At 46.7% G+C, this 26,892-nt stretch overlaps 3 protein-coding genes across 3 annotated transcripts; 2 read left to right on the top strand and 1 right to left on the bottom strand.

Moving 5' to 3' along the window:
* Positions 1-6,921: 6,921 nt before the first annotated feature.
* On the top strand, positions 6,922-9,098 carry PtA15_9A697 (uncharacterized protein; the record flags this gene model as incomplete). Its single annotated transcript, XM_053172933.1, has 5 exons — positions 6,922-6,961; positions 7,038-7,912; positions 8,054-8,266; positions 8,352-8,894; positions 8,973-9,098. 5 exons carry the CDS (start codon positions 6,922-6,924, stop codon positions 9,096-9,098), a joined length of 1,797 nt encoding a protein of 598 aa, XP_053024125.1.
* Positions 9,099-11,675: 2,577 nt separating this feature from the next.
* PtA15_9A696 (uncharacterized protein) lies at positions 11,676-14,686 on the top strand (the record flags this gene model as incomplete). The annotated part of the gene is made up of 7 exons (XM_053172932.1): positions 11,676-11,843; positions 11,926-12,006; positions 12,072-12,245; positions 12,322-13,067; positions 13,138-13,400; positions 13,481-13,551; positions 13,613-14,686. 7 exons carry the CDS (start codon positions 11,676-11,678, stop codon positions 14,684-14,686), a joined length of 2,577 nt encoding a protein of 858 aa, XP_053024124.1.
* Positions 14,687-15,427: 741 nt separating this feature from the next.
* On the bottom strand, positions 15,428-20,287 carry PtA15_9A695 (uncharacterized protein; the record flags this gene model as incomplete). The annotated part of the gene is made up of 15 exons (XM_053172931.1): positions 15,428-15,458; positions 15,550-15,712; positions 15,825-15,917; positions 16,005-16,089; positions 16,147-16,230; positions 16,315-16,527; positions 16,709-16,792; positions 16,869-17,116; positions 17,197-17,395; positions 17,463-18,093; positions 18,168-18,320; positions 18,397-18,533; positions 18,626-19,705; positions 19,784-20,203; positions 20,276-20,287. 15 exons carry the CDS (start codon positions 20,285-20,287, stop codon positions 15,428-15,430), a joined length of 3,633 nt encoding a protein of 1,210 aa, XP_053024123.1.
* Positions 20,288-26,892: the final 6,605 nt, after the last annotated feature.

Here is a 26,892-nt window from a genome sequence, read left to right as displayed (position 1 = left end):
GATTTGACAGGCACCACCGGTTTTCCTTTGTCTTTTCATTATGCTATCTTCCTGATTCGGAATCTTATGCAATACCCACCTGTGTGCGCGTCCCTATATGTACGGCCGCTCATTGTATGATTTCCTTCTTCCTCATCAAATTAAGATTATAGTTTTCAGCACCTTGAGCTGCCTTCTCGTGCCTTTGGTACTCTGCGCCCTTCTAGTGTTTCTGGCTTAAAGTCCATCTATCAAAAGCACCTTCCCGAAGTTAGAAGATACTTCGGACTCAGCCTTCCATTGCTGTTAGTCTTCTTGTCACTTCCTTTTGTTCTTCAAAGTGCCCACCCGCCTGCCTGTACCAGGCGCCGTGTGACACCGGGTGCAAAGTGCCAATTTTACAGCTAGAGCTGGCCCCTCGTGCCCATTGGCAGGTACTAGGCACCTGTTGGAGTGCGCAGGTACCCGCAGGTGGGAGTGGGTGCGGGTGTCCAGTTTGAGGGGAAATTCAGGCAGGTACCTGCACCCGTCACAGGTACTCAGGTGCAAAGTGCCAGCTGTAAGCAAAAACTAGGCAACCTCTGCTGAAGCCCTGAAGGGTCAAAATAGCTGACCATCTTGGTCTCATATACCTGTAGTGTAATCATAATGAGGATTGGATGCAGGAGTTGGATTGGCCAAGGCATCTTAACCAGAGCTTGGAGAGCCTGGTTGCTGTGTAATTGAATTGAACAACCATCCAATCACCTTATCACTCGTGATTGGGGGAGATAGTGAGGAAAGTGCGCGGTGAGCGCCGAGTCATCGCTGCGGCGCTGCGGATCCCGTGCATATCCTATTTGTGTCACTTCTGGACATGTTCAGTGACAGAGGTCACCTAGGCAACCCCGAGAGCTTGCTTGTTTAAGGCATGCTCCCCAAGGCTGCCGTGTGTGGGTCGAGGGGGGGAGGAGACAGGTGCGGAGCACCTGGCTTAGCAGTAGCAGAGTCCCACGGGGGAGACGCTGTAATGCCACCCTAAAGGTTAGGCTGCGTCTCGCTCCCCAACGGCGCCGCCAACTGCTGCGCACTATAGCGCCCCCAGAGAAGAAGTGCACACTGGTGTGCCAGGGTCGGTGCAAGACCCTCTACTCAGACTGGTAGGTTGTGAGCCCTGCACCGACACTTCATCCATCGGAGCCGCGTACGCGGTTACCCTCGTCACGTTTGCCGTTGAGTGTTTCAGCTCGACTTGTGGTTTTAGATTGTTCCCTGGGCTAGACTCGTTTCCCTGACGGTTCTAGGCCTGGCCACGGCCTCGGCGTTCGATGCGCTCTTGCCCCGGGAACTCCCCTTGGTAAAGTTGGTGGAAGACGGAGCTTGACAGCCTCGACGCTTTATAGGGATAGTTACTGGGGGGGCCCGGGGTTGCATGCTGTCGCCTCAAGCGCCACGATTGCTCGGGTTAGGGTAGTTGTGCCCGCCCCGTTCTGGTCCAGGGAGGATAAGCATTTTTGCCCTTTCCTGGCGTGGACATCGATGCGGAGTGGGTCTGCCTTGCATCGACCTGGCCCTGTGGCAGGGGGTAAAGTGAGCGATAGTTTTACGGGGAGGGAGACTGGAGCCTCCCTCCAGTGAGGAACCCGTGTTTGAAATTGTCTCAGGGTTAAAAAGCGGGTGTTTCCATCTCGGCCGCCCGGAAGCGCGGAGCCTCGTCGGAGGGATTCTCACTAGGGTCTCGCCACTTAAGAATTCTCTGATCTCAGACAGTATTAGGCTGCCGCAGGGGGACGGTGTCCTGGGGGGTTGGTAAGGACGAAACCGTAGTTTCACAACGGCGGGAAGGGCCCTTTCTATTCCTGAGGGGAAGGTAGGACACGAGTAGAAACAAAAACTCAAACATATAGTCCAGCCGTTTTAAACGGGGATTGGTGCTTAGATGGTCATGGAAACCCGGGTTTGCACGAGAGTGCGAATTATTCCGTCTCGGACGGGTGGAACATCCTTTCGTCGAGATCGAGGGGAAGGGATAAAACCATTCTTCTCCTGCCGTCTAGCCCCGTACGGTCGCCGCGAGATAGGGCGTCGGCTCTGTTCTCCTCTGAGGTCACTCGTTTCGCTACTAAGTCGATTTGTAAATCGATGAGTAAGTCTTGTATGAGCTTCCATTCCACATTGACGTGGAAGTCTCTGGACTTCCTGCTTTTGATGGCGTTTTCGGTTGTCGTGTTGTCGGTCCACACGATAATGGATTTCCCTTGCTTTACCCCCAGTTCTTTTAGCATGAGGATGCCGATGCGGATCGCCACCGTCTCGAGCCAAGCGATTCCTCTTCTCGGTTTCTCGCCGCCATTCCCTCCTTCTTTAAGTCTTAATTGGGCCCATGACCGGCCGATGGTAACCCCGATGCCATAACTGGTTGAGGCATCCCCCATCCACCCAATTTCGGTCGGCTCCGGGCTTGCTATCAAGCGTGTATGCTTGAAAGATAGCAGGGTCCGTTGCCAGTATTCTAGGTCGGTTCGTACGTCTAGCGGAATCGGGAGATGCGCCCTTCTGTGTACCCAGCTCCACATCCAGCGATATAAGCCGCACAGATATGAGCGGAGTTGGGGGAGCATATAGGAGACGTGATTTAGTCTTCCCGCGAGTATTTCCGCCTGGTTGTAAGAGAATATCTCGCCCACAATGAGGAAGGACTCGATTTGTTTTATACGTCCTCCGAGTTTCTCCTCTGGTAACCGGACTGGCTTGGGCCCTTGTCCGTTAGCTCTCATCTCGGCGAAGGCCGGGTTGAAATTCTTTCCGAGGTAACCAGCGCTTTTTGGTCTCCTTTCTTTGGGCTTGGCCGGGAGGTTGGCCGTTGGTGGGCCAGAGGTAGAGCCAGTAGAGGGAGCTGCTGTCGTGTGTGGAGCTGACTTTGGTGCATTTGGGGGGTTACCGCCCCGCTTGTTCGGGTTCAAACCGGTGTGAGGGTCGCATCCGAACCTTGCCCCGCCGACCGCATAGGGGTTGTTGTCTCTAAAAGATAGTTCGTCTAAGCGTCTTGCCTCACCGTAGGCCGTATCGTAGACCTCTTGTCGGAAGACGGAGATGTCTGAGAACAATGAGACACCATTCTTGACTACCCGGTGAGCGAATGCGTTCGCCCAAATCCTGATGCCGTAGCGTAAGGCAACCATGAAGCCATCCTTCCGTAGGATTTTGTCCGCGTTTGCCTTGTGCAGGACGATCCATTGTCCTAAGGTCTTGTAGCGGTAGATGTCTCGCATCGTAATCTTTCCGCGTGGGTGCCCATGGATTAGGCAATTAGCTTTGGAGTATTTTAATTTGGCTTGCAACTGTCTTAGGGTTGCTTACCAAAAATTCTGAGTAGTTCAGGCTCCAGTCGCTATAGGACATGAGCCACTCGCTTGGGTAAGGATAGCCGGTATATTGCATCCCCCTCTTGGTAGAGTTGTTGTTGTTTTTTGGGCGCTTCTTGGTGTGGTACTGAAGTGCCGCATCTTGCCACGCCTTGTTAAAAATCGCTAGGGGGAGTGGGGCCTTGAGCTCGAGGATGTTCCGCTCAAAGTAAGGGGTAAAGCCTACATCTTCGTGGGAGTTAGTGTGGCCCCAGTGGAAATTTACCCCCCCCCCCAACTGAGGTGTCCTCTTGTTGGCCTGCCGGGATGGGGGTTGGGTTGGAAGCGAGGGCTCTTTTGACCGGTGTGAGAACTCCTTTGGGACAGGTGGCAGTTCTGCGAGGGGGAAATACCAGTTATAATATTTCAAAGATGTAAGAAGCTATTACAACTGTTACGGGTGGTTTGAAAGACCTGCCCCTCTATGATACTACACAAGAGCTTTCACAACAAATTTATTTATTGTTGTGGCAAACTAATGATAGAGAAACCTATGTGCAGCAGTCTCTTATCAGACCTAGATCAAACTTGAATTCAGCGGAAAAGTGGATTTTGTAAGGGAAATGGAGTTAGAGTGGTTTACAGCAGCCTTGAGTCAGATAATGGAAATGAGCCTAAACGTAAGATATGTTTTATATGGTTTGATATGTTTGTGATATGAAAGTGGAGATAAACTGATACAAGACTTCTGAGAGAACTGATGTTATATGTGAACTATTCAAAGTGTCTTTGCCCTCTTCCTTAACCTTCAGTTAAGAGCACAATGGGTTAAGATCACTTTGACTTGTTAAGAGCACAAGTGGGTGATGCTTGCTACTTGACTACTTAGAACTACTCTGAGGCATGAAAGATGTTAATGGGCAACTTGATTGAGATCACACTGCTGGATTTATGTGGATGTGACTTGTAACTCTGAGTGAGATGTGTGTTCTGGTTAGGATTGCCTGAGTGGCATGCTCAAAAACTGAGGAGGGAAAATCTCCTCCTTTTATAGTAAAATGTGAGGGATTTTTTCTGGTGTGACCACGACACAGGTGTACATGTGGTGATGGTATCCACGTGGCTGGGGTGATGGTGCCCATATGGTGTCCACGTGGTTGTGGTGGTGGTGTCCACGTGCTGGTGTCCATGGCGCCTACACAATTATGGAGGTGTCCAGAGGTGGAGCCATGCTGTGGTACGTGGGTGGAGCCAAACAACAACCCTGGAGGTGTCCACAGGTGGATCCATGCCGTGGTGCGTGGGTGGAGCCAAACAACAATCATGGAGTTGTCCACAGGTGGAACCATGCCATGGGCAGAGCCAAACCACGCCACTACATACACTATAAATATGTCCTTGAGTCTAATTCTATACTATGTACTATCAAAATATCTCTACAGTATGTAATTATGCTTATGAACACAGTATAATACTAGTAACTTTTGACTGAGTGCAGCTAGCCTAGTGGTTCCAGTGAGTGACTAGGGGTTAAATGACCTGTAGAATCCAATTATGCAATAATACATCTAGAAATATGTCTCCTTCTCAATAGTAAACTGTGACTTTATGTGATTTGATACTTGAAACACATTTGGCACACCACACCGGTAGCTCTGTCGCCGACAAATCCCTTGCTGCTGGTACTAGAGTCACTGGGATTGTGACCGGTTCACTGGATGACGTCATACGGCATTGTTTGGTTAGTGTATGAGTACGTTTTACTTCATCGCCTGGAGGTGGCACATACCCTAGGATAAGCGCCTTATAGCAGTTGAAATACATATCAGATTTCGCCTGATCCCCGTCTCTGCCCGCCTTGAGGGCTGCCTCAAGCATGATTGCGGTTAGCTCGTCTTTGGCTTTTTCCGGTCCGTCCGTCAGTTGGGAGGGCTGAACCTCTCCCTCTGGGGGATTATCAACATCTATCACTGTGTGGTCAGGAGCCAGGAGTTGGTTTCTTTGGCTTGGTAAGGGAGGTGGTCTCTTGCTTACCGTGTTTTGCCCCAATCAATGCGGATAACTGATTGGTTTGGGTTCCACCCAAATCTTTCCCAGCCGTCTCCGGTGTTTTCTGGATAGTGCTGGTTGAGCCGTTTTTCGCCGGCGGCTTCGCCGCTTTGGTCTTTTTGGGATTGGTTGATTTCGCCGTAGCGTTTGGTTGGGTTGTGGGGGGATTTTCGGGGGCGACTTGTGCAGGGGGAATGGCCATAGCGGAGGCTTCTGCAGCTTGTGAGCGGGTCAAGCGTGCCGTGACATCAGCATCTTTGCTCGGGCTGACAGGGTTTGCCTCTTTCATGCTAGCCAAGAGACTATCAAGGTTCTGGGACATGATAGGTTATACGATGGGAGGGGTATTCTGAAGTATATGCGTGTTTGGATAATCAATTATGAAGAGTATGTTTACCAAGGAGTTTTGGGAAGGTTACAAGGGTGAGTTGCCGAGGAAATATTCGGACGGGGAAGTGGGGCTATGGAATTCCCGGTAAAGATAGGAAGAGATAAAGAAAAAGTTTTGGTAGTCGTAGAGGTTGACAACTACAGGTATAACCGGCGAATGGGGACAAGAGACGGGGTTGAGTCCTGGGGGGATAGCGATGGCGCCTCCAGCCCGGGCTATAAATACCCGTCTCTTATCTCTTCTTATCGGAGAGTCTCCCCCATTCGGCCAGGACCCGTGGCCAGCATCAGCAGACTTGTCTGGATGTGGAAATACCGGTGGCCTAGTTTGGCCGCCGGCCGAGCTTGAGCCCGGGTGGCTGCCTACAGGTGGCCGCTTCGGGTGCTAGGCCCAAACGGTACCTGGTTCGGGTCGTTCCTGGCCCAGCTGAGATCAGGCTGAAACCTAGCCGTCATCTTGAGCCACGTCACCAGCCCTTTACGGCCATACCGGCATGTATTGAGTGGATTATGCAATTTCCGCTCCGCCGCTCTGCCGGTTCGGACCTGGCCCGGTTAGCCGGTTACTTGGACAAAGCCAAACTCCCGCTGCGCTCTCGTACAGCAGACATACTATTTTCCATGGTCAGTTCATACGCATAAGTTATACAGCTCAAGGAACCATGGAAATCCCTAAATTTGAAGTTTCATGGTTCAAGTATGATTGGACTTTGAGGAAAATGTGTAGCTGCAAAGGATAGGGAAGAGTGAGACAAATCTCATGGTCCAAAGGGCATGCACGGGGCCCTTCTGGAACAGGGTCAAAATTAGAAAGGCATAAAATCCCCAGCAAAAACTTTTGGAAGACCAGAATCTCCCAGTTCAGTTTGGGCCCATTAGTCCCAAATCCCTCCGTTGGAGCGCTTCGCGCCAGCTCAGGCTATACCAGGGCTCTCCGAAATCATGTAGCAAAGAACCCGGGTCCAAAACCCCGAGGTGGAAACCCCCTCCGAGTTAGCTCCAGGGGGTCTACGAATGCACATACATATGCAATGTGGATTCCAGGAGGAATGGTGACCTCAGTTCTCGATCGCCCAGTCCCTTGACTCGGATTGACCACAATACATCCGATTCGCGCTCAGACTCAACAAGAGACTTTTCTTCATCGATAGAAGCGAACGAACGATCAACTTGAGCCATCATGTCCTTATTTGGTAAACGCACAGCCGATCCCATCCAGGGTATGTAGGAACCATTATCCTTGAGGCCATCATTAGTCAAAGATGTAACAAACTGATATATTTTTTAAAACGACAGGCTCACCATCCCAAAAACCCAGTCCATTCTCAACCCAACCCACGAACACCAACTCACTATTCGGAACTTCGCTCTCAACCCAAAATCAAAATACCCCATCAACCAACCTGTTTGGAAACATCTCGAATAATAACAATAACAACACAGCCCAGCCAGCTAGTCAATCTACCAACTTATTTGGGAGCCTCTCAAACAGCAACAATAACAACACACCCCAGCCAGCTGGTCAATCTACCAACTTATTCGGAAGCTTCTCGAATTCGCTCTCAACCCAAACTCAAAGTACCCCATCAACGAACTTGTTTGGAAGCATCTCGAATAATAACAATAACAACACAACCCAGCCAGCTAGTCAATCTACCAACTTATTTGGGAGCCTCTCAAACAACAACAGCAACAACAACAACAATAATAATAACAATACACCCCAGCCAGCTAGTCAATCTACCAACTTGTTCGGAAACTTTTCGAATTCGCTCTCAACCCAAACTCAAAATACCCCATCGACCAACTTGTTTGGAAGCATTTCGAATAATAACAATAACAGTACACTCCAGCCAGCTAGTCAATCTACCAACTTATTCGGAAGCTTCTCGAACAACAGCAACAACCCCAACAATGTTAACAATTTACCAACTGGATTAGGCAGTCAAATTTCGTCCACACCCATCAATAGTTTCCTATTCAATTCGACCAATAACTCAACGCTGAATAGATCGGCCCCATCTACAACCAATAGCGCGCTTTCAACCCTGAGATCGAGTACCGCTCAACTGGCCAGACGGCCCATCACCCTTTCCGAGCTCTCGATTCAAGATCGTATCCTCAAAATACATGCCAATTGGAACGTCTCGGATCCTCAATGTCAATTCCAGGTCAGTTCAAACTTCACCGATCCTGCTGGTATAATTTCTGTCGGAGTCGCGGTTACTCCTGGAGACTGACGACGCGTCAACCTCGCGATTTGTTCTTCTCGCGCTCACCCTATCACTGGTATCGATTGATCGCTCGAGTAGTTTTTCTTTTATAATGTCGTTCCTCCTGAGCAAGTCCATCTATACGGCAGGCCAAACCAGCTGGCATCAGATGATCCCAGATGGCAACGCGCTAAAAGGAACAATCCTGATCCTAGTCGATTGGTACCTACCCTTGCTATCGGATTCGAGGACCTTTCCAAACGAGTTGCTGTCCAACAAAAGCAGGCTCAAGTACATCTATTGAAACTTGGAGTTAGTAGTACGCCAGAAGGCTTTTCTTATGAACATGTCCATTGTGAAGTATTGCGCAGTCACTAAACTTACATATCTCATCCAGGAAATTTCCAACAGACTCAATGACATAGCGCGTAAACATAACCTCGAAACAACATCTAGACTGCATAAATTGAAGACCGAACAAGTGAAGCTAAGCGCCCGATTGATGGGCCTGGTCAACAAGCTGAATGGGATTGTCCTACATTCTCCATCATCCTCTGCCGTCGCAGCTTATCAACCACATTCGCAACCGAGTTATCAGCATCAGCAACTGATCAGGAACAACCAGAAAGAAGAAGAGCTGATCCAGAGGATCAAGGTCCTCAAGTCGATCCTCGATCAATTTGGGGGCAAGGCTAAGATTTCCGAACTCTGGTCGACGCTGCATCAGATTAAAAACTTTGGTGGATTTTTCGTCTCGAACAATGGAAACGGTCCAACGGGCAATCAATCAGTCGTAAGCCATGGCTCCCACCATTCTCCGACGGGCTCAGGTCCGGTCCATCAATCTGGCCATTCCGGATTCGTTAGCGTTGGTTCCAGCGACGGTGGGGGAGGGAAATGGTCGGTCATTGATGACAAAGAGATCAAAAAAGTCTTAGAAGTTCGTCCTTGTTTTTTCTTACCTTCTAAATATCACAAAAAACTCATTCAAGCTGTGAAAATACGCGTTCATGATTAGATTCTACTCAACCAACAGAAGGGGATCGATCATTTGATGCTCTTATTGAGGAAATGTAGAGCCGATGTCATCTTGATGAGACAAGCCTTCAATCTAGAATCGAACCTGAAATCAATCGAATGGTAGACCTTCTCGCCTAGTTCTCCATCCCCCTTGACATTCTTATGTTGTAATTAATCTATTTTCTCTTCATCTTGGTACAACACTCATATTCTTTCATTGATCTTGTGACTCTTCTTAATTTCAACAGTATGTTTAATATCTTTGGGCGCACATTTTTTTTATTGTTTAAAAAAGGGTTCCGCCTACCGTGTTTTCCCCCTTGTTTTGTGTTTACGTAGAAAAGGAAAACACTTCTTTCGCACAGGAATCGACTCCATGAAGGAGATAAGCCTACTGGCAGTGGATATTCGTTGAGTAGCCCTTTGCCATCCTGGCCACCTTCACAGTTAACGCGAACTGGTTGCCGTAATTACGCCATGATCAGCCGTGGAACCAGTCAAGAAGCACCGCCCGTCGGAAATGGAGATTGATCATGTTCCGGATTTGCGGGGAGATATGTATTATGCGAGTGGTCAGAAAATCTGGAAGCACCGCTTGAGTTCCTGTAACTTACCAAATCACTGAAGTTCATACACTCAACGCACAGCTACTGGAAACTCGAAAGCATGTGTTCAAGTGACCAGATCTTCTCCATGTTACTCAGGGTCATTCCAACTTCTTACCGTAGGCCCACGGTGTAATTTTACTTTAGGCCAACTCTATATGTTCAGATATGATACTCAAGCTGCCAATTTCCATGATAAACCTGAAGAAGATCTGGAGATGAACCGATGATGGAACATTCTCAATTGACATTGTTGGAAACCAGACCATTTCTTGTATGAACAAACCATGAAGAGGTTGCTTGCAGACTCCCTAGCTCGTTTCTCGAGCGGTGAAAACATGACACACGCTACAATATATTTCCTGGTGGTTCCGGCGCACGTGGCAACGAGTCTGCTGGAACAGAAACTATCACCACTATCACCCCGGACATTTGCCTCGGGCGTGTGTAAGAGCGCCCTCCACTCCGCCTTCCATGTCATCCAGAAAAATCTGTTGTGGCTGTTCGCAGGATCCAGGTTGCCGACGAGCTTCACGCAGGCAGACACGTGTGCGTATTTTCGGTGAGGCTGGGCAAGTTAGTGAGCCTGGTTGGCCTGAATAATTATGGGCTTGCACGGGCACCTGCTGTTGTTTGCCGATGTACGCAGCCCCGCGATGCGTGTTGGCTCGTGGCCGAGCGACGCTATCCTCATGGGCATACGATAATATTCAGTCTTTGGTATTGGAAGCTCGCTTGCGAGTTTCTCCTCGTGGACTCGTCCAGGCCGATAGGGCGCAGGACTGAAGTGCGAAGATCGGTACGGTACAATTGTGCCAGGGTACCCCACTGCTGCCAGCTGCATACATTCTTGTACGGATGGCACCTCCCGCCCCCCGTCGATAAGTCTGACACAACAAACACACTTGCTGCCTGGGCGAGTACGAACCGGACGTGCTAAAGCAATGCACATGGCGAAACACCAAGGAAAGTTGGTCGCAGAACCACCGGATCGCAACCAGGCCGAAGGCTTCAAGCCCGCATACATGCACCTTCGATTCCATTAGAGTGGTTCCGAGAAGTTAGAAGCTGCAGCATTTCTGCTGTCCCGGCTTTCTGGCGAGACACCGAGGGCAGCCGCGAAGCCCCTCTCAAGCTTGAAACGCCACACATCATGTTGGGTGATACACGACCACGGCCTAACTGGGCGGGCAGTCAATATGTAAATTGAAGAAGCTCCGGGTCGGCGCTGGTCATGGTGCCTCAGGTGGTCCATGGAATGGCACCGAAAATATACAGTCTGAAGCAGTGTCGGCGATCTTGGCGTGACTGAAGTCCTAAGTGCTAAGTAAGCCTGAGCACACACAGCAGGGTTTACTCACACGGGTTCTTACCCCTTACATTTGAATGGGATGAGAAATGCACTGCCAATTTGCATTGTGAATTGATTGGGTCAAAGAGCTGGTCTGTATCCCAATTCATGCTATAAATGGGGTGGTTTTCCTCGCCCGTTCCACGATAGATTGTTTTCTCCAGATTCATTCACTTCTTCGCCTCCCATCACAATACTCCCTGGACTGTTCTTTCATTACTCTGCGGACTTCACATCATCCAAGACATTTTGCAACTGCAACTTGTTTGGAACAGCAACTTTCCCCGAACCCATATCCCGAAAGGAATACATTACTCGACTACATAAAGCATTTGAACGGCCGCGGAGGAGTTCTCATCCCCATCCAGCCTAATTCGGGCGGACTACATTGGCCGCTCATTGTTTCTTTGGCCCTAAAACGTATTTGTCCCGGAAAGCCAGCAAGCCCATTCGAGCTGCTCTCATCTTTCTATCACTCGTCCTTACCGCTTTCGGGCATTATTACTACATTGCCATCATCACAATCATTCGAATCTACAGCCTCACCAATCCTCCGATTTGAATATCATTATTTGTTTCACACCAATACCCGCATATTCCAACCATCGTTACTTATCGCTTCTACGGAATCCTTTTGATCAATCCATAAAGGCCGCGCACAACATCCCCGACAGCGGTGTTCGCAAGAATTCTGACCTATACCTCTCACACCTCTCACACAGTATTAGCCTAAATCACAATCCCAATGGCCCGCCAAACCGCTGGACCATCCTTGAAGATCCTCTTTCTTTGCACTGCTCACAATAGCTTATCCCAAAGATTATCCCTTGTCCTGCAAGAACGCGGGCACCATGTCACCGTTGAACTTGCTATCTCCCCTGACCTCATGATTGAGGCAGCCAAGTTGGCAGGAGTACGTTCTCTATTTGCTGAGCCAATCTCGAAACAAGTGACTGGATTGCTGACGCGAAATCATTTTTTTGTCTTTTCTCTAGCCGGACCTCATTGTGTGCCCCTTTCTCACGAAAAAAGTCCCCGCTGAAGTGTATGAAAGTTACCTCACCTGGATTATTCATGTAAGCACCTTTATGCTTCCTTCTGTCGTCGCCAACGCTGACACGAGGTACTATTGGAACCTTAGCCAGGTGCCCCCGGAGATGCTGGTCCTTCAGCCATTGATTGGGTCTTACTGGGTGACGACGGCACAGAAGCTGATTCACAGAAGGCGCTGGAAAAAATATCCACCAACCAGTATGTTGCTAGTGGCCAAGGGAGGTCTCACTGGGGCGTTACAGTTCTTCAAGCCATTGAAGAGGTTTGTTTACAATTTTATTAACTTCTAGAGTAGCGCCTTCGCTGATCATGTTCAACTCCCTATGATTATGCCGTAGTTTGACGCCGGACCCGTCTGGGCTTGGGAGCAATTCCCCATCACACTCGATGGACCCACCGCATTAACCAAAGCTTCACTCTACCGCGGACCTCTGACGACTGCAGCCGTCGCGGCTTGTCTATGTGCTATTGATCGCTTATTAGCTGTGGCGCCCATCCCATCTTTTCCTTCCATTAATCCCAGCCTACCAACCGAGTCGCTTTGGGCTTCCAAGTCCGCCACTACCCAGCAAGAATTTCTTGGCGGCAAAACACACACTCGTCCGCTGCTCCAACCTGCACAAAGAGCATGGAATCCAGAAACTGATTCAGCTGCTCTAGTCTCTCGTCGACTGCGTGCGTCTGACTCCCAACCTGGTGTGCAAAGCCCCCTTTTATACGGCAAGAAACTGTATCTATACGGGGGTCTTATCGAAGAGAACCCGATACCTTTCAAGGCTCCTCGCGCTGGCCAGATTGCTGCACAAAGAGACGGTGCCGTACTGGTCTTGACAGCGGACGGTAAAGGAGTTTGGATAACCCATGTTCGTAGACTCAAGCCCAAAAATCAAGCCCTTCTTCCCGCCAAGCTGCCAGCTCTGCTTGGCCTTAAATCGGTGCCAGAGTTGGCGAACGAGGTCGATTTTGAGGCTATTCCCACTTGGAATCTCGCCGGCTTTGTCAAAGTCCCCGGCACATTCCAAGAAGTCTGGATTGAATACGACAGCTTTTATGGAGCTTTCCAAACTGCATATATTTACTCGAAGTGAGTATTATCCACTGTTCTGAATCGGATTATCTGTTTTGCTTATGTATGCGAATCTCCTCCGGCACAGCTTTTACAATGGGGCTGCTTCTACTGCGCAATGTCAGCAACTGTTGGCGGCAATCAAAGAAGTGATCAGCCAATCGAGTGTCAAAGCTCTTGTCCTAATGGGGGGCGATTACTGGAACAATGGTATTCACCTGGGTGTTTGCTCAACGGACGCCGCGCAAGAAAGCTGGAAAAATATCAATGCAATCAACGATTGCGTCGAGGCCCTTCTCTCAGCCCGTGATATCGTCACATTTGCCGCGATTCGTGGTAACGCTGCAGCTGGTGAGCTGTCTACCTCCTGGTGACACCTCGCTGTGGGAACACTAACTAACCTGGGTCCTGGGTGATTCTTTTCTCCGTAGGCGGCTTTGCCTTGGCTACCTGCTGCGATTTCGTTTTCTGCGTGGAAAATGCTGTCATCAATCCTCACTATGTACGCACTTGATATTCCCGCACCAGCTGAGATGTCGACTGATGTTCAATTGCACCAACAGCGAGCTGTCGGGCTGTACGGATCAGAATATCATACGCTGACCTGGTATGCTCGAGCTGGAGAAGAAGTCGCCAAGAAATTCACTCGTGGTATTCTTCCCATGAGCGCGACAACTGCCGTTCAGCTCGGGTTGATTGACCAAGTCATCAACGCTGGTGCAAGTGTAGCACAACACATCAAGTCTGCTGTTATGCGCACTCTTTTTAGCGACGCCGACCAACCTTTCAACGGTGCCCCTTGGACCAAGCCGCGACTGCATCCCTCCAGACATTCACCTGATCCTCGTCGCTTGATGGACGCAGTGCCTTTACGCCGACAAGCTTGGCTGGATTGCTTACCTCAACCTCTGGCGTCCTATAGAAATCAGGAGTTGGACTTTATGAAGCTGAATTTCACTGATCCTCGCTATGAAAGGTGTGTTCAAGACTTCACTGGCAAAGCCGCGGCGACCAGCACACCTCTTCGGTTTGCCTTACATCGTCGATTTACTCACTGGGAGAAGCCCCTGTTGGATCCCGAAGAAGACGCGGACTACTTCGATTATCCTCTAATCGATGCCGAGGCAGTACATTCAGCATTGGGAATATCGCCTAGTCAGCCTATTGAACTGATTTACCCCCCAACTCAGCGTGACGGCCAGAGCCTTTTCCTCGGTCCTGCATTGTCACTTGAGAACAACCCAACCAAGTCCCCAAACGTATCTCCCTCGTTTTCCGAATCCACAACGTTAAACAACAGTCTCCAGTTGACCCCTCAGGGCTCCAATTCATCATCGAATGATACGCCCTTGATGCCTCACAATAACTCGCCATGTACCCCTGCAAGCCCTCGCCCGGCCTCCAATGAATATGATGCGAAGGCTTCTCATCGCATCTCTCGGGTTGTTCAGAAGCTCAGAGCGGTGCTGGTCCAGAAAACCGACCAGATCACACCCCACTATGACGACAAATTTCAACAGCGATCTCCTGCGACGAAACGCAGAACCACTTTCAGTATCTCTGGCAAACCAGCCAGCCGAGATCATCAAATGTCCTGTTATTATGGCACTGTCGATGCCGAAAGAACTCTTGATTAGTTGATCAACCCATCATTGCTGCCCTTTCAATCCTTCCATCATGTTGTGCCGCATATGTATCCCCTTGCTGACTCTAAAACTGTTTGTAGAAGTTTAGTTCAAGAACATTAGTTTCGTCGTTCGCTGTCTTTTCTCCTCTTTTTTTGAATATGGCTGCTTTATTTCTTTCATTCTGGCCAACTTCGATGTTTCTTGCTTTGCGCGCAATTGCCCTCTGCTCACATTCCAAACAAATTTGCTTACCCTAGTCTCTTGTATACTGCTCTTGTCATATGCTGCTTTTTGTGCTCACAATTTCCAGGCTGCGTATAAAAATGAATTCCGGTCAACCAGACTTTTTGCCAGATGTACAGTACAGCCAAATGAGTCTTTTGGTGGCCCATGTTTAACCAACGAGGACAATCGAAATCGAACTTGACAAAAGTTCTTATACTAATCAAAACTCAAACGGAAAAAGTTCGTGACATTACGATTACAATGTAACATACACTCTACCAATATTAGCATCACCACACTGTAATATTAGTCACTTCTTTTGATCATAACCGTATGTTAATTTTGGGCTACAGGATCAGTATGAACAAGGTATACAAGACTTGAAAAAAGAACGATGGTCTGAGGATGGTATCGGTCTTCAGAGGAAAGTCACAGCGGCCGAAATCGAGATTGAACGGATTGTTAGGGAGTATTAGATCAATGTGAACAAGTTGAAAGTGAATATCTGTTCGGAAAAGTATCGTCTCATGTGACCGTGGGAGGCGCACGTTCGTTTCTAAGGCAAATACCAAACCAGAAAAATAAGACAAGTTAGTAGGGTATCATTTTGGCCACAATGGACTCCAGCATTGCGTTCTCAAACTCACGACTCGACGAATTGCTTGGCATGTGTTTTTTCGATTTGCTTGATGGTACTAATCTTGCGTTGGTTGAAAATAACCCCCCAGAACTGATCAGCATGTTCCAACATTTCCGGCCGGAAAGTCGTGCAAATCATTTGAGCTTCTTTTCCTAGCTCCCCTATCATAGCTTTTTTATAATTTGTCCACAAAAAACAAGCAAGTATATCCAGGAAATGAGAAACATAGTTAAACCATGCATGAATGGGGGACAAAAATAGAGAGAATTTTAGAGTCATTACCTGCGACAGATGTTCGCCTGTCAGGGTCCAAGTTCGCGTCAATTTCATCAAACAAATAAAACGGCGCAGGATCACATTTTTGGATGGCAAAGACTACGCAAAGCAAAACAAAACGCAACCAGGCCACCCTCCGTGAGCATTGGTCAGATAAGAAAACTTGAAGTGGGTTAGGGGACGCACTCGTGGCCAATGCTACCAGTGATTTTTGCCCGCCTGAAAGTTGTTGAATTCTCAATCCCTCATCAGATTTAGAATTGAACGATACCTAAAAATGACAAACTCTCAGCCATGCTTTCTCTTTGGCAACGGCTCACTAACTTACTTTTATGGAGACACCCGTATATTGACTTATTAATCCGGCATGCTGCGCGCCATCGTCTTCGCTGTCATCTTCATCACGTTGGTCCTGCAAACCGTCCATTGATTACATTCAGTCACTAAGGGTTCATCGGTCAACTGCTGAGAATAATATATATGCCAAAATACTTACATCGTTCAACCGCTTCTGCATAATCAATCTGCCTCTACCCAGGGGAACTAATTTTTCAAAGACCTCAGAAAAGTTCTTTGATACTTGTTTGAAGGTCCGTTCAATCGCTTCATCCTTTCTCCTATCGAGAACTTCGATCAAGTCAGTAATCGATTCTGCAGATTTCTCTAACTCTTCACGCCGTTCAATGAGCTTGTCCCTTTCTTCCGTAAACTAGATTTGAACACGCAAAAGGGGTTGTCAGAAATAGCCTCAAGGAAGTGGGACTCGGGCGACCGAGTCTGCGGATAGTGTATTCAATGCCCATTGATTTTTCTTCTTCTAACACGACTGCACTGGGCCAAATGATGTGGAAGAGTACACACAAAAGAATGACTGAGTGCGAACAGCTTACATTTTGGTATTGCTCGATCGCTTTTTTGTTGACATGCGAGTACTTCTTCAGAGATTCAGTGACCTTTTGTAAGGATTTGAGCAACTAGGAACCGACATGGTTATTCAGAATCGGAATATTTGCAGCTCAGACGATATATACTACAGCGAACATGCATTACCTTCTCCGTGCGATGTCTGATATACTTTTCGAATGCCTCCTCCGGTAGAACCCCCAAGCTTCTGATATTATTGTTACATTCATCACGCCGTTGTTGTAAGAGGAGCTTTTTGGACCAATACCGCTCAACGTTCTTGCTTTGCTTTGTCGCCTCCCGGGTATCTTCGGCTTGTTCAGCTTGTAGCTTTTCGATTTTAGATTCATTCCGTTGGATACTGTTGTTCAGAGCTTCTATCTCGTTGGCAATGTCTGCAGGCAGCAAATCAATCCATAGATTTCTTTCAGGCGATCGTCACTCAATATGAAGTATCAGCCTGCCTCTGACTTACTCGTCAACTGAGCGTTATTTTCCTCGATGGATCGAGTCAGGGTAGATAACTCATTCTGACCGAACTCGAGCTCATTGGAGCTTGGTTGTGATAGGGTCGAATCCTCGCCAATCCGCTCAATTTTCTTGTTGATTTCCTCAAGTTTACGGTCCAGCTTTTCTTTGAGCTCTATTTCGATCATGTTTTTTTGGTTTGTTAGCTATAGAAAAAAAATGAAACGTCAGGTCTTTTAGGTCGTCAACTTCCCAAACAAATGTTAGACACACCTCCACTTTGTGCTTATTGACATCTAGCATCTTCAATTTGAGTGAATCCATCTCAGTTGTTGCTGAATTCAGTCTCTCAAGCTCTTCGTCACTCAAAGTGGTCCGCATTTTGCTGCTCATTTCCGCTTCAAGAAGATTGATCTGAGTTTTCAAATTCTTGACGTCGAATGCTTGGCCTTGTCGTAGTCGGTCAAACTTTTGTATTCGGAGCTTCAAAGCTTCGATGCTCTCTCGCAGAGAAGATAGTTCAGCTGCAAGGGGCGCTCTTTCATTTTGCTTACGCTCGAAGTCGCCCTCTACATGTTTGATTTGTCCTATGAGCTGAGTAATTTGTTGATCCAATTGGCGAATCAACGCTTTGACCTCTCGAGATCTCGCGGATTCCTCATCACACCTCTGACTCCAGACTTGAATCTCTTTCGCAGATTCCAACCTCGACCTACGGGTTTCATGGTAACCACCAGAAATGCTGCCTTTCTTATCAACTTTGTCGCCATCCGACGTGATCCCGTTGAGATGATGAGATCGCATGTAGGCACCGGCAACCTCAAGACTGCGACAAACAATAGTTTTGGCAAACACCTGCTCAAAAGCTAGCTGATACTTTTGATCGTAGTGCAGTTTGTGTATGCTAATGGGGGTATAGTTTGTAGCGAAAAGAAAGTTAGTAACGATTCAAGAGCACAAATCGGATGGACCTCTCACAGCGGGATCGCATCGTTATCAGATGGATATTGGACATTCTTAGGTTTGAGCCGATTGAGAGGTATAAAAGTGCAACGCCCTTTTTTTTCTTTGGCCAAGATTTCCAGCACTCGTTGGGCGGTCCCGTCATTATCGACCACGACATGGAATAGGCTAAAATCGAGACACTCATCCATCAGGTGGGTGAATGGGGTTTTCTCGCCAGTAATGAAAGATAGAGATTGCTTACGCATTGCCAGCCGTTGCTTCGGCAGCCGTTTTATGGGCTTCATCGGCCTCAAAAAGGCTGTAAAGCGGTCCGTAGATCCCAGGTACATCACCTCTCGCCATGATTAGCTGTACCATGTCTAATCCTTGCGACGAGTTCTACACGGCAGCATCAGAAAGTGAGTCGGTATCGGATTAAATGACAAAATTGTTATCTGTCACAAAATAGGCCAAGAGAAACAGTAACCTACACGATCCATCGTGAGACGCAAGTCTTTGACTGCTTTCTCCTTGGCATTCGTAGCATTTAGCAGTTGCTGAACTACTCGGGTAGCTTCTTTCCAAAGTGATTTTCGTTGTTCGGTCAATTGATGATGTTCAGCTTTGATTTTTGAGAGTTCGGTTGTTTTTTCATGCATCCATTGTTTGTGATCATCAATCTTTGTTCGAACTTCCAATGCCCGAGATTCAACCTCAGCGAGATTCTCCTTTACGTGCTGTTCGTCCGATACCACTTGTTGTAAGGACTCTTCGCGTGATCTGACGAGTTCGTTTAGTTTCTTGAGCTCTCCGTGTATATGTTGGTCTCTCTCTCTCTGAGTGCGAAACTGGTGGGACCGGCCTTGTTTCTCGTATAAAGAGTTGATGACGGTCTCGAGCTCACTCAATCGTTCAGCAATTTGATTATATTCTTTCTCTTGCGCCTCGTGCTTCGGTCTGATCACTGTCAATTGCTTAGTTTTGGAATCGATTTCCCTTTTCAGTCGATTGGCTTCATCCTCCCATTTCGCCTTTCTACTTTCATCCTTCTCCTTCAGCTCTTCTGAGTCCCTCAGCATACATTCAACTTGCGTCTTAGCCTTAATCGATTCACGCCTTTCGTGTTCCAGCTGAAGCTTATCTTGTGCGAGAGATTCCAATTTGTGTTTTGCAATTGCTAGCTGACTTTCAAGATCGCTAATCTGTCGCTCACGGTCTACAGACTGAGCACGTAGTCCATTTGCTTCTTCAAGGTCTTTACGTCGCGCTGATTCGATATTTTCGAGAGAATCGCTGATTTCGTTCATCTCTCGCATGTATATACCGTACTGCAGACATCTTCTTTCACGGTCCAATTGATCATATTCTTTAAGTTCCTGTTTTTCCTCCTCAAGTTCGTTCAAGCGTGTTTCAATGGACTCCAGTAATTCATCGATTTTAACTCTTTTAGCCGATGTATCGTCCATTATCTTGACAGATTCCGAACGACGTTCTTCATAAACTTGGGTTCCAGCTACTTCTTTGAGGAGGTTTAGCCGGTCTGCATCCTTGATATTTGTCAAGTGCGTGATCTACATGTAAATGAAAGAAAAAGCGATTTTTTAACTGATGAGATATAGAAGACTAATTGAGGATAATGGAAAACAGACTCGTCCTTGGGGCACTATGTAGTAGGGGTTACTTTTGCTGAAGCCGGCGGATTCGAAGAGAGACATAATCTCGCCCTTAGGGGTCGATTTTTTGTCGAGAGAATATTCATCCTTCTTAGAGCCTATGGTCCGCCTGATGATAACTTGACTTTTTCCAGTCGGAAATCTTTGGTCCGAATTGTCAAATACTGCCTCAACAAAAGCCGAAAAAGTTGAATTGTTGTCCGAACCCTCGTGTAGGAGACTTTGTCTGTCTTCCCGCGTCAGTGAACCGTATTGGTCATTCAGGAGAAATCGGATGGCAGAGAAGAAATTTGATTTTCCGGAACCATTGCGGCCAACGACCACGTTGACTCCGGGGGAAAAGTGATCGACTGAAGTGGCGTCTCGGTATGATTTGAAACCTTGGATCGTCAATGACTGAGAAGGAATTCAAAATTTGCCATCAGATTATGTATGATACATCATCGCAGGTCAAGTAAAATTGCTCACTTCAATATGCATGTTGATAATGTTTCTCCAAGAGAGTTACCCTAGCGACCGTGGTTCACAACAGCAAGTCGTGCGTTGAGGGAAAGTTCCCCGAGAGCCACGTCCGAGAACTGGGAGTCTGGGGGACCTTTGACCACGCGAGCGTGCCGGGGACCACCGCGTCTCGGTCTCCCGCAGATTTGGGTTGTGACACGCACGACACGTTCCAATTTCCTGATCAAGAGGTTCAGGCCCCGTTAGGAGCCGATATAATAGGGGGGTTCACGTAAGGCTGATTTCGCAAATCAGCCACCAAAACCAGCAGATGCAGCTTTTGAAAATCCTGAGAAAGCAAAAAGGTTTGGCTGGGCAGCTCCCCTTTGGAAGCAATCTGCAAGGCATAAACCTTACTCACACGTGCATGAGCAGACGAAATCAGCATTGCTTTTTTTGCAACGTGAACCCCCCTAATTGCGCGATATAATCTGGAAACTTGTGACATCTGATCAAGTTTTGGCGGACCTGATCAGATGTCACATAGGATGCTGACTTAACACAAGCCCCTCTTCGGAGGGCCTGGTACAGCCTGGCTGGCGCGAAGCGCCCCTCGCGAAGCGAGCCTCCAATGGAGGGACTTGCGCCGTATACCCCCCTACCCGCCCTACTCTTTTTGGCATTTGGCAGGGCATTATTTCACAATTGCTATAAAAGCTGATCCACTCAACCTTTTTTTTTCTTGTTTAGTGTTCCAAGACCATCTGTTTCTGCTCTACTACCCTGCCAAGTCTCAGCCTCGCACCGGATGTAAGAGTGGTTTTATTTTATTTTTTAAACCTGAAAACTGCTTTGAAGCGCTGCTGTTGGCTGATTATGGTTTTACATATCTTCTCCAACCTTCCAATCCACACCTCAAATACAGGGCACGTGACCTCCAAGCTCTTCTCAGCCAGTCGGCGGCAGTAAAGCAAGGCCTAAACACAACCAGACTTGCCCATCACACCCGGTCTTGTACATAGCACCCCATTCTTTATCTTTTTGATGATGTTGAAATTCATCGTCATCTTGTTTAAGTTGACTGCCGTAATGTTCACCAGCTGCTTCTCCCTCACCTGTTGCCCCGAGAAAGTAAATTTGTAACATGTTCAGCTAGCATAAACGTGCAAAGAAATAATATGTCTAATATAATTACCTGATCATCCCCAAGAGAATCCAGTGGATTCAACACAAGGACAATGACTTGGCTTGAAAACAGCTTAAACTACATCTCCGAGATCCTGGTCTTCCCAAAGCCAGTGCCAGCTCGAACAAAACAGTTTTCCCCACGAGCAAGGGCAGACACAGTTTGTACCTGTAGAGACTTGGGTTCATCATGATAAAAGTCCTTTGAAACCGATCTGATGTAGCTAGAGAGTAGTTCATCGCTAAGGCCTGTAATCTTTTTGGCAGTGAGACAGCTTGTTTTTTGACGGAAGTGATATTGGCGTTGTTTTCCATTGCGAGTTGGCCAAGAACTCTGTTCAATAAGTCGGAGGAAGGTTGTGTTCCTCTTCTGGGTTACTGGACGACCTATTGGCCCCATAGATGAGGCTTGGAATATTTTTTACTCAGAGCAATTGTGCATCATTACCTATATACATAGTGGAAAGCCACCGGTCACAGTACAGGAAGTGGTATCATGAGACTCGAGCGCTTCAAAATTTACCATTGTGAAGATAAAAAATGGGGAGAAAATCCAGCATCCCTGATAAGTATAGTACAAGACGCAGGAGAAGCACGCGGTCACATGGCTCCGCAGAAGTTTTATCCTATTCCTTAAGAGTGAGGAGGTACAAGCAATAATACAAAAAAAAAGCAAAAAAACAAAAAAGAGTAGGCTAAGTACTAGGATGTAGTGTATAAGTCCCTCTTTTGGAGGGTCCCTGCGGGAAGGCGTCCCCCCTCCACAAACGGAGGGACTTAGTTAAGTTAGCATAGGATGTCATGCAAAAAAAAATCATATATTGCCTGGATTATATCGGCTCCAAACGGGGCCTCAAAGATGTATGTAAAAACCCCGGGGAAGGAAGAAAAGGTACCACCCGACTACACAATTGTAATTGGCATCAACTCTCTCCCGGAGAGGTATAACACCAGGCCGTAAAACTCCCCCGCAAGCCAATATCACTAATAACAGAGGTGATGTCGGATTGGACACCAAATGGGCTGGTGTGAAAAAGTGTTACTCCCCAGCTGTGAAGGCTAGTCTACCACCTAGTTCGTTATGTGGCTATGAAACTTATCCAAGAGGATAGTTCGCCATATGCTTAAGTAGTAGATAGAGTTCAGAGGTTATTTGTTATAGATTATAAGTTTGTTATGGATAAGCTTTTCCAAGAATAGGATTACTTGGTGTAGTCGTTATTCCTGTGTTTGTAGGAGAAAAATTAAAACTTTTATTGGTACTCTCTAAACGCCTCAAGATAGGAACAAATGGACGGCAGAAATGGAATCTACGTCCAAAATAACCCCTAGTCACCAACTGGAACCACCTTCATATCTCTACTGGATCAGAAGATACACGGATCACACCTTTCACATGCTAGTCCGGGACAGTTCACAGAGTATTTCACATATGATTTCACACACAACTCAGCTCTAGGATACTTTGCATAGGATATTGAATACCTCATATTGAATTCCTTTGTTTCTTTTATTTCCTTCCTTTTATTCCACTCAACCACAAGTTGGCCACTGTTTTGATATTGCATACATATGAAACTCATGTAACCCCCTAGAAGTTAGACCCCTTCTCAGTTTACTATATAAGGAGGCCTCTGCCTGCCAGTTGTTTCCTCCCTCATGCCATCTGGCTCCCATCATCCATCTACTCACCTGTCACAGTTATTTATTACACATACATATCACAGTTACTTGCAATTCACACTCATAGTTGATTTCACAAACCTTTCACAAGCCTCTCAAGGTACTGGGTTCCAATCCTGGTGGAAGCATAGCTTTCAAACCTTGACCTTCTCTTTTTCGCTTTATATACCCTCTGCTCGCAGACCTGGGTTCAAGCCCCATCCAAGTCACCAGTATTTTCTGCCCATTTCAGACTCCTCATCTGTTTCTTAGACACTCAGAACTTTCCACCATATAATCCAACTATACTCTTCATCTCTGAACATATCCTTATCACTGAATAAAACTGCCAAGCTTAGCTTGGTGGTCTTGTTTTCTGATATCCAGAAAGGCAGAGTTTGCACCTCATCCATACCTTTTGCCATTCAGCAAAAGGGTCTCACAACACCTTTTGAGTCTTACATCGGATGGATGAAGATAAATAAGCTTGTAGAAATAGTGACAAATAATATTGCGATGAGAAAAGAAGAGGAAAGAGAAAGGAAGAGAACAAAGAAAGAGAAGAGTAACTACAACTCTGACTGGGAAAACCAAATGACGTCACAGAAATGAAAACAATTCATCTACATAATAAATGAAGATCATTGTGACTAAGAATCAAGGGAATCCCAATCGTCAATTGTAATAGTAATCTTAACCATTAACACATAATTATCAGTGATTATGTATTAAAGATCGATCGGAGCCGTTACAAAATGAGACCTGGCTACTACACCGGACTCTTATTGTTTGCTAAAAAACCGTCCGTCTTCTTAGATTTCTTTGCGTGCATCTACGCCAACCGCCGGAAGGCATCTACATACTTGTTCGCCGACAAAGGGATACGAGCTTGTGACACCCAAGTGTCCTCTCCTGGAGTAGAATTTGACCAGGAGATTAAGTAATCAAACTTTCCCTTCTTTACACTTCTGACATCCAAGACAGCCTTGATTTTTGTCCAGTCCACAATTTCCTTATCTGTATAATACTTTCCTTTTATTCCCAGGTTAGCTTCACGACCGCTAATAATAGTGGGACTCACATATCGGGTTAGTAAGGAAACATTAAAAACCGGATGTAGCTTGGGATAATCAGCAATCAAATCCAGCTTTGCCGCATTAGTCCCTACCATCTTTATAACCTTAAAAGGGCCTATGTACCTATAATCAAGCTTTGAAACAACTCGTCAAGACTGAATGAATTTTTGCAACAAAAGAACTTCATCCCCTTCAACATAAGTTGGGGCGTCTCTTCTTCCTTTGTTGGAATAAATCGCCTGTTTTATACGCGCTTGCCGCAAACACTCCGTGGCCGTTTCCTGCGTCACCTGTAAATCCACCAGAAATTTGTCAAGTCCCTTGCGGCCTGTATTCTCCATCAAAATGTTAAATCAAGGGTGAAACCCATAAGTAAAGAAAAATGGCGAAATTTTCAAACTCGAAGAATCTGAGTTGTTAATAGAAAACTCAGCCATTTCTAAACACTTGTCCCAATTGTCTTGGTAATAAGAGCAGAAATGGCGAAGGTAGTCCTCCAGAACTTGGTTCATAACTTCATCCTCTCCGCTTGACCGTCGGTCTGCGGATGATATGCTGTCAAAAGCGCTGACTTTATACCCAAAGACTTCATCAATGCCTTCCAAAATTCACTTACAAAGGTACTGCCTCTGTTGGAAACAATTTTGTCTGGCAAGCCATGTAACTGGAAGATATGCTTGCGCCGGAAAAGACTAGCCAGCACCGGTGAAGAAGAAGCTTCCTTACAAGGAATGAAGTGCGTCAGCTTACTCAATAAATCTATTACTACTAGAATCAAGTCAAAACCACCCAAAAGCGGGAGCTTAACCACCATATCCATCCCAACCACGCTCCACAGCTTTGGTTCAGCCACAAGAGAGACCAGTTTCCCATCAGGCACGCGACGTTTTGCCTTGACCCGCTGACAGGAGTCACAGCTATTCACATAATTAATCACCGCCTTTTTAACTCCCGGCCACAAAAAACTACGGGTCAAGGAGGAAAAGGTTCGCGCTATACCCGGATGTCCTGCAGCCGGAGAATAATGATACATAATTATCAGTCTTTTCCTCAATGTAGCTGGAACAAAAACCCTATCCTGATGCCAGTACACATTGTCTAAAAACCAAATACCCTTTGCCGCCTTCTCCTCCGTGCTGTAATGAGACATAAAATAAGCTAAGAGGCTCGGTGTAGGTCTTTGAAAGAATAAGTCATGAGTGGAAAAGGGAGAGGATTTGTTATCCATGGTTGTTGCATTACAGTTAACCATTTGCTTAGCGATAAGATCTGCGTCTCTGTTCAATCTCTTGCCATTGAAGTAGTCATCCCTACGACTAGGACCATTGGCTGGATTCTTTGCACCTGTAATATGACAAATGAACATATCAAAATTATCTAAAAACAAAGCCCAGCGAGCTTGTTTAGGCGAGAGATACTTAGCTGTCTTAAAATATAGAAGATTGGAGTGATCTGAAAACATCCAAACTGGATCTTCCGTCCCCATTAACCAAGCCCTCCACTCCACGCAAGCAGAAACAATAGCCAACAATTCCAAATCAAAAATTTTCCACAAACCCTCCCGGTCAGACAACTTCTGTGAAAAATAACTCACCGGAAGGTATTCCCCTTTATCATTTGGCTGGCTCAAAACCGCTGCTATCACATACCCCAAACTATCCACATGAACAATCCCCTCTTTTTCAAAATCAAAGTGTAAAAGCAATGGCTTGTTAACGAAAAGAGATTTCAACACATCAAATGCCTCCCTAGCGGTTGTGGATTTTATGAGGCTAGAGTTGCTATACTTCTCTTGAGTTTGCGTTGTAAGAGGACCCGCCACCGACAAAAAATGTGGAATGAAGCGCCTATAGAAATTTTTGAAACCCAGAAATTTGCGAAGTCCCCTAACCGTGACCGGAAAGTGCCAGTTGCTGATTGTCCTTAACTTATCACTGTTCATCTTAAGGCCTTCATCAGTAATGTCAAACCCGAGGAAAGTTACCTTAGAACAGAAGAACTGGCACTTATGCAAAGAAGCCTTAAGCGAGTACTCCCAAAGCTTTTGTAAAATAGAAGTCAGATCCAGAAGATGCTGATCCCTGGTCTTGGAAAATATCAAAATGTTGTCAATATACACAAAGCAACAGACATCTAGAAATTCCTGCAATACATGCTGGATAAATCGCTGAAAGGTGGCAGGCGCATTAGCTAATCCAAATGGCATTACCTGGTACTCGTACAGCCCCCAAGGGGTGCGGAAGGCAGTTTTCCATTTGTGTCCCTCTGCCACCCGAAGAAGGTTAAAAGCCGCCTTCAAGTCAATTTTTGATAAGAGTTTGCAACCATGCAAATTATTGAACGGGTAACGGATAAGAATCTCGGATTGTCATATTGTTCAAGATCCAATAGTCCACACACGGTCGATTTGCCTTACCCGCTACCTTGACATAGAAAATAGGTGCCGCGGCTGAAGACGAGGAAAACCTAATGAAACCTTTAGCCAGATTATCATCAACATGCATTCTCAACTCATCTAGCTCTGGTTTACTCAAGTTGTACATCTTCCCGAATGGAGGTTCCACCCCAGGCTTCAAGTTCACCTGGCAGTCAAATCTTCCTCGATGCGGAGGCAGACGCGCTAAAGACTCTGTGACAAAAACGTCACAAAAATTCTTGGTAAGTAATGTTGATTCCTCTGCTGTAGAACTACAAATCTCTTGGATACAATCATACATTACA

The sequence above is a fragment of the Puccinia triticina genome, chromosome 9A (assembly GCF_026914185.1).
Source record: "Puccinia triticina chromosome 9A, complete sequence".
Taxonomy (NCBI): Eukaryota; Fungi; Basidiomycota; class Pucciniomycetes; order Pucciniales; family Pucciniaceae; genus Puccinia; species Puccinia triticina.
The sequence above is the reverse complement of the archived record's forward strand: the minus strand, read 5'-3'. Positions and strand labels throughout refer to the sequence as shown.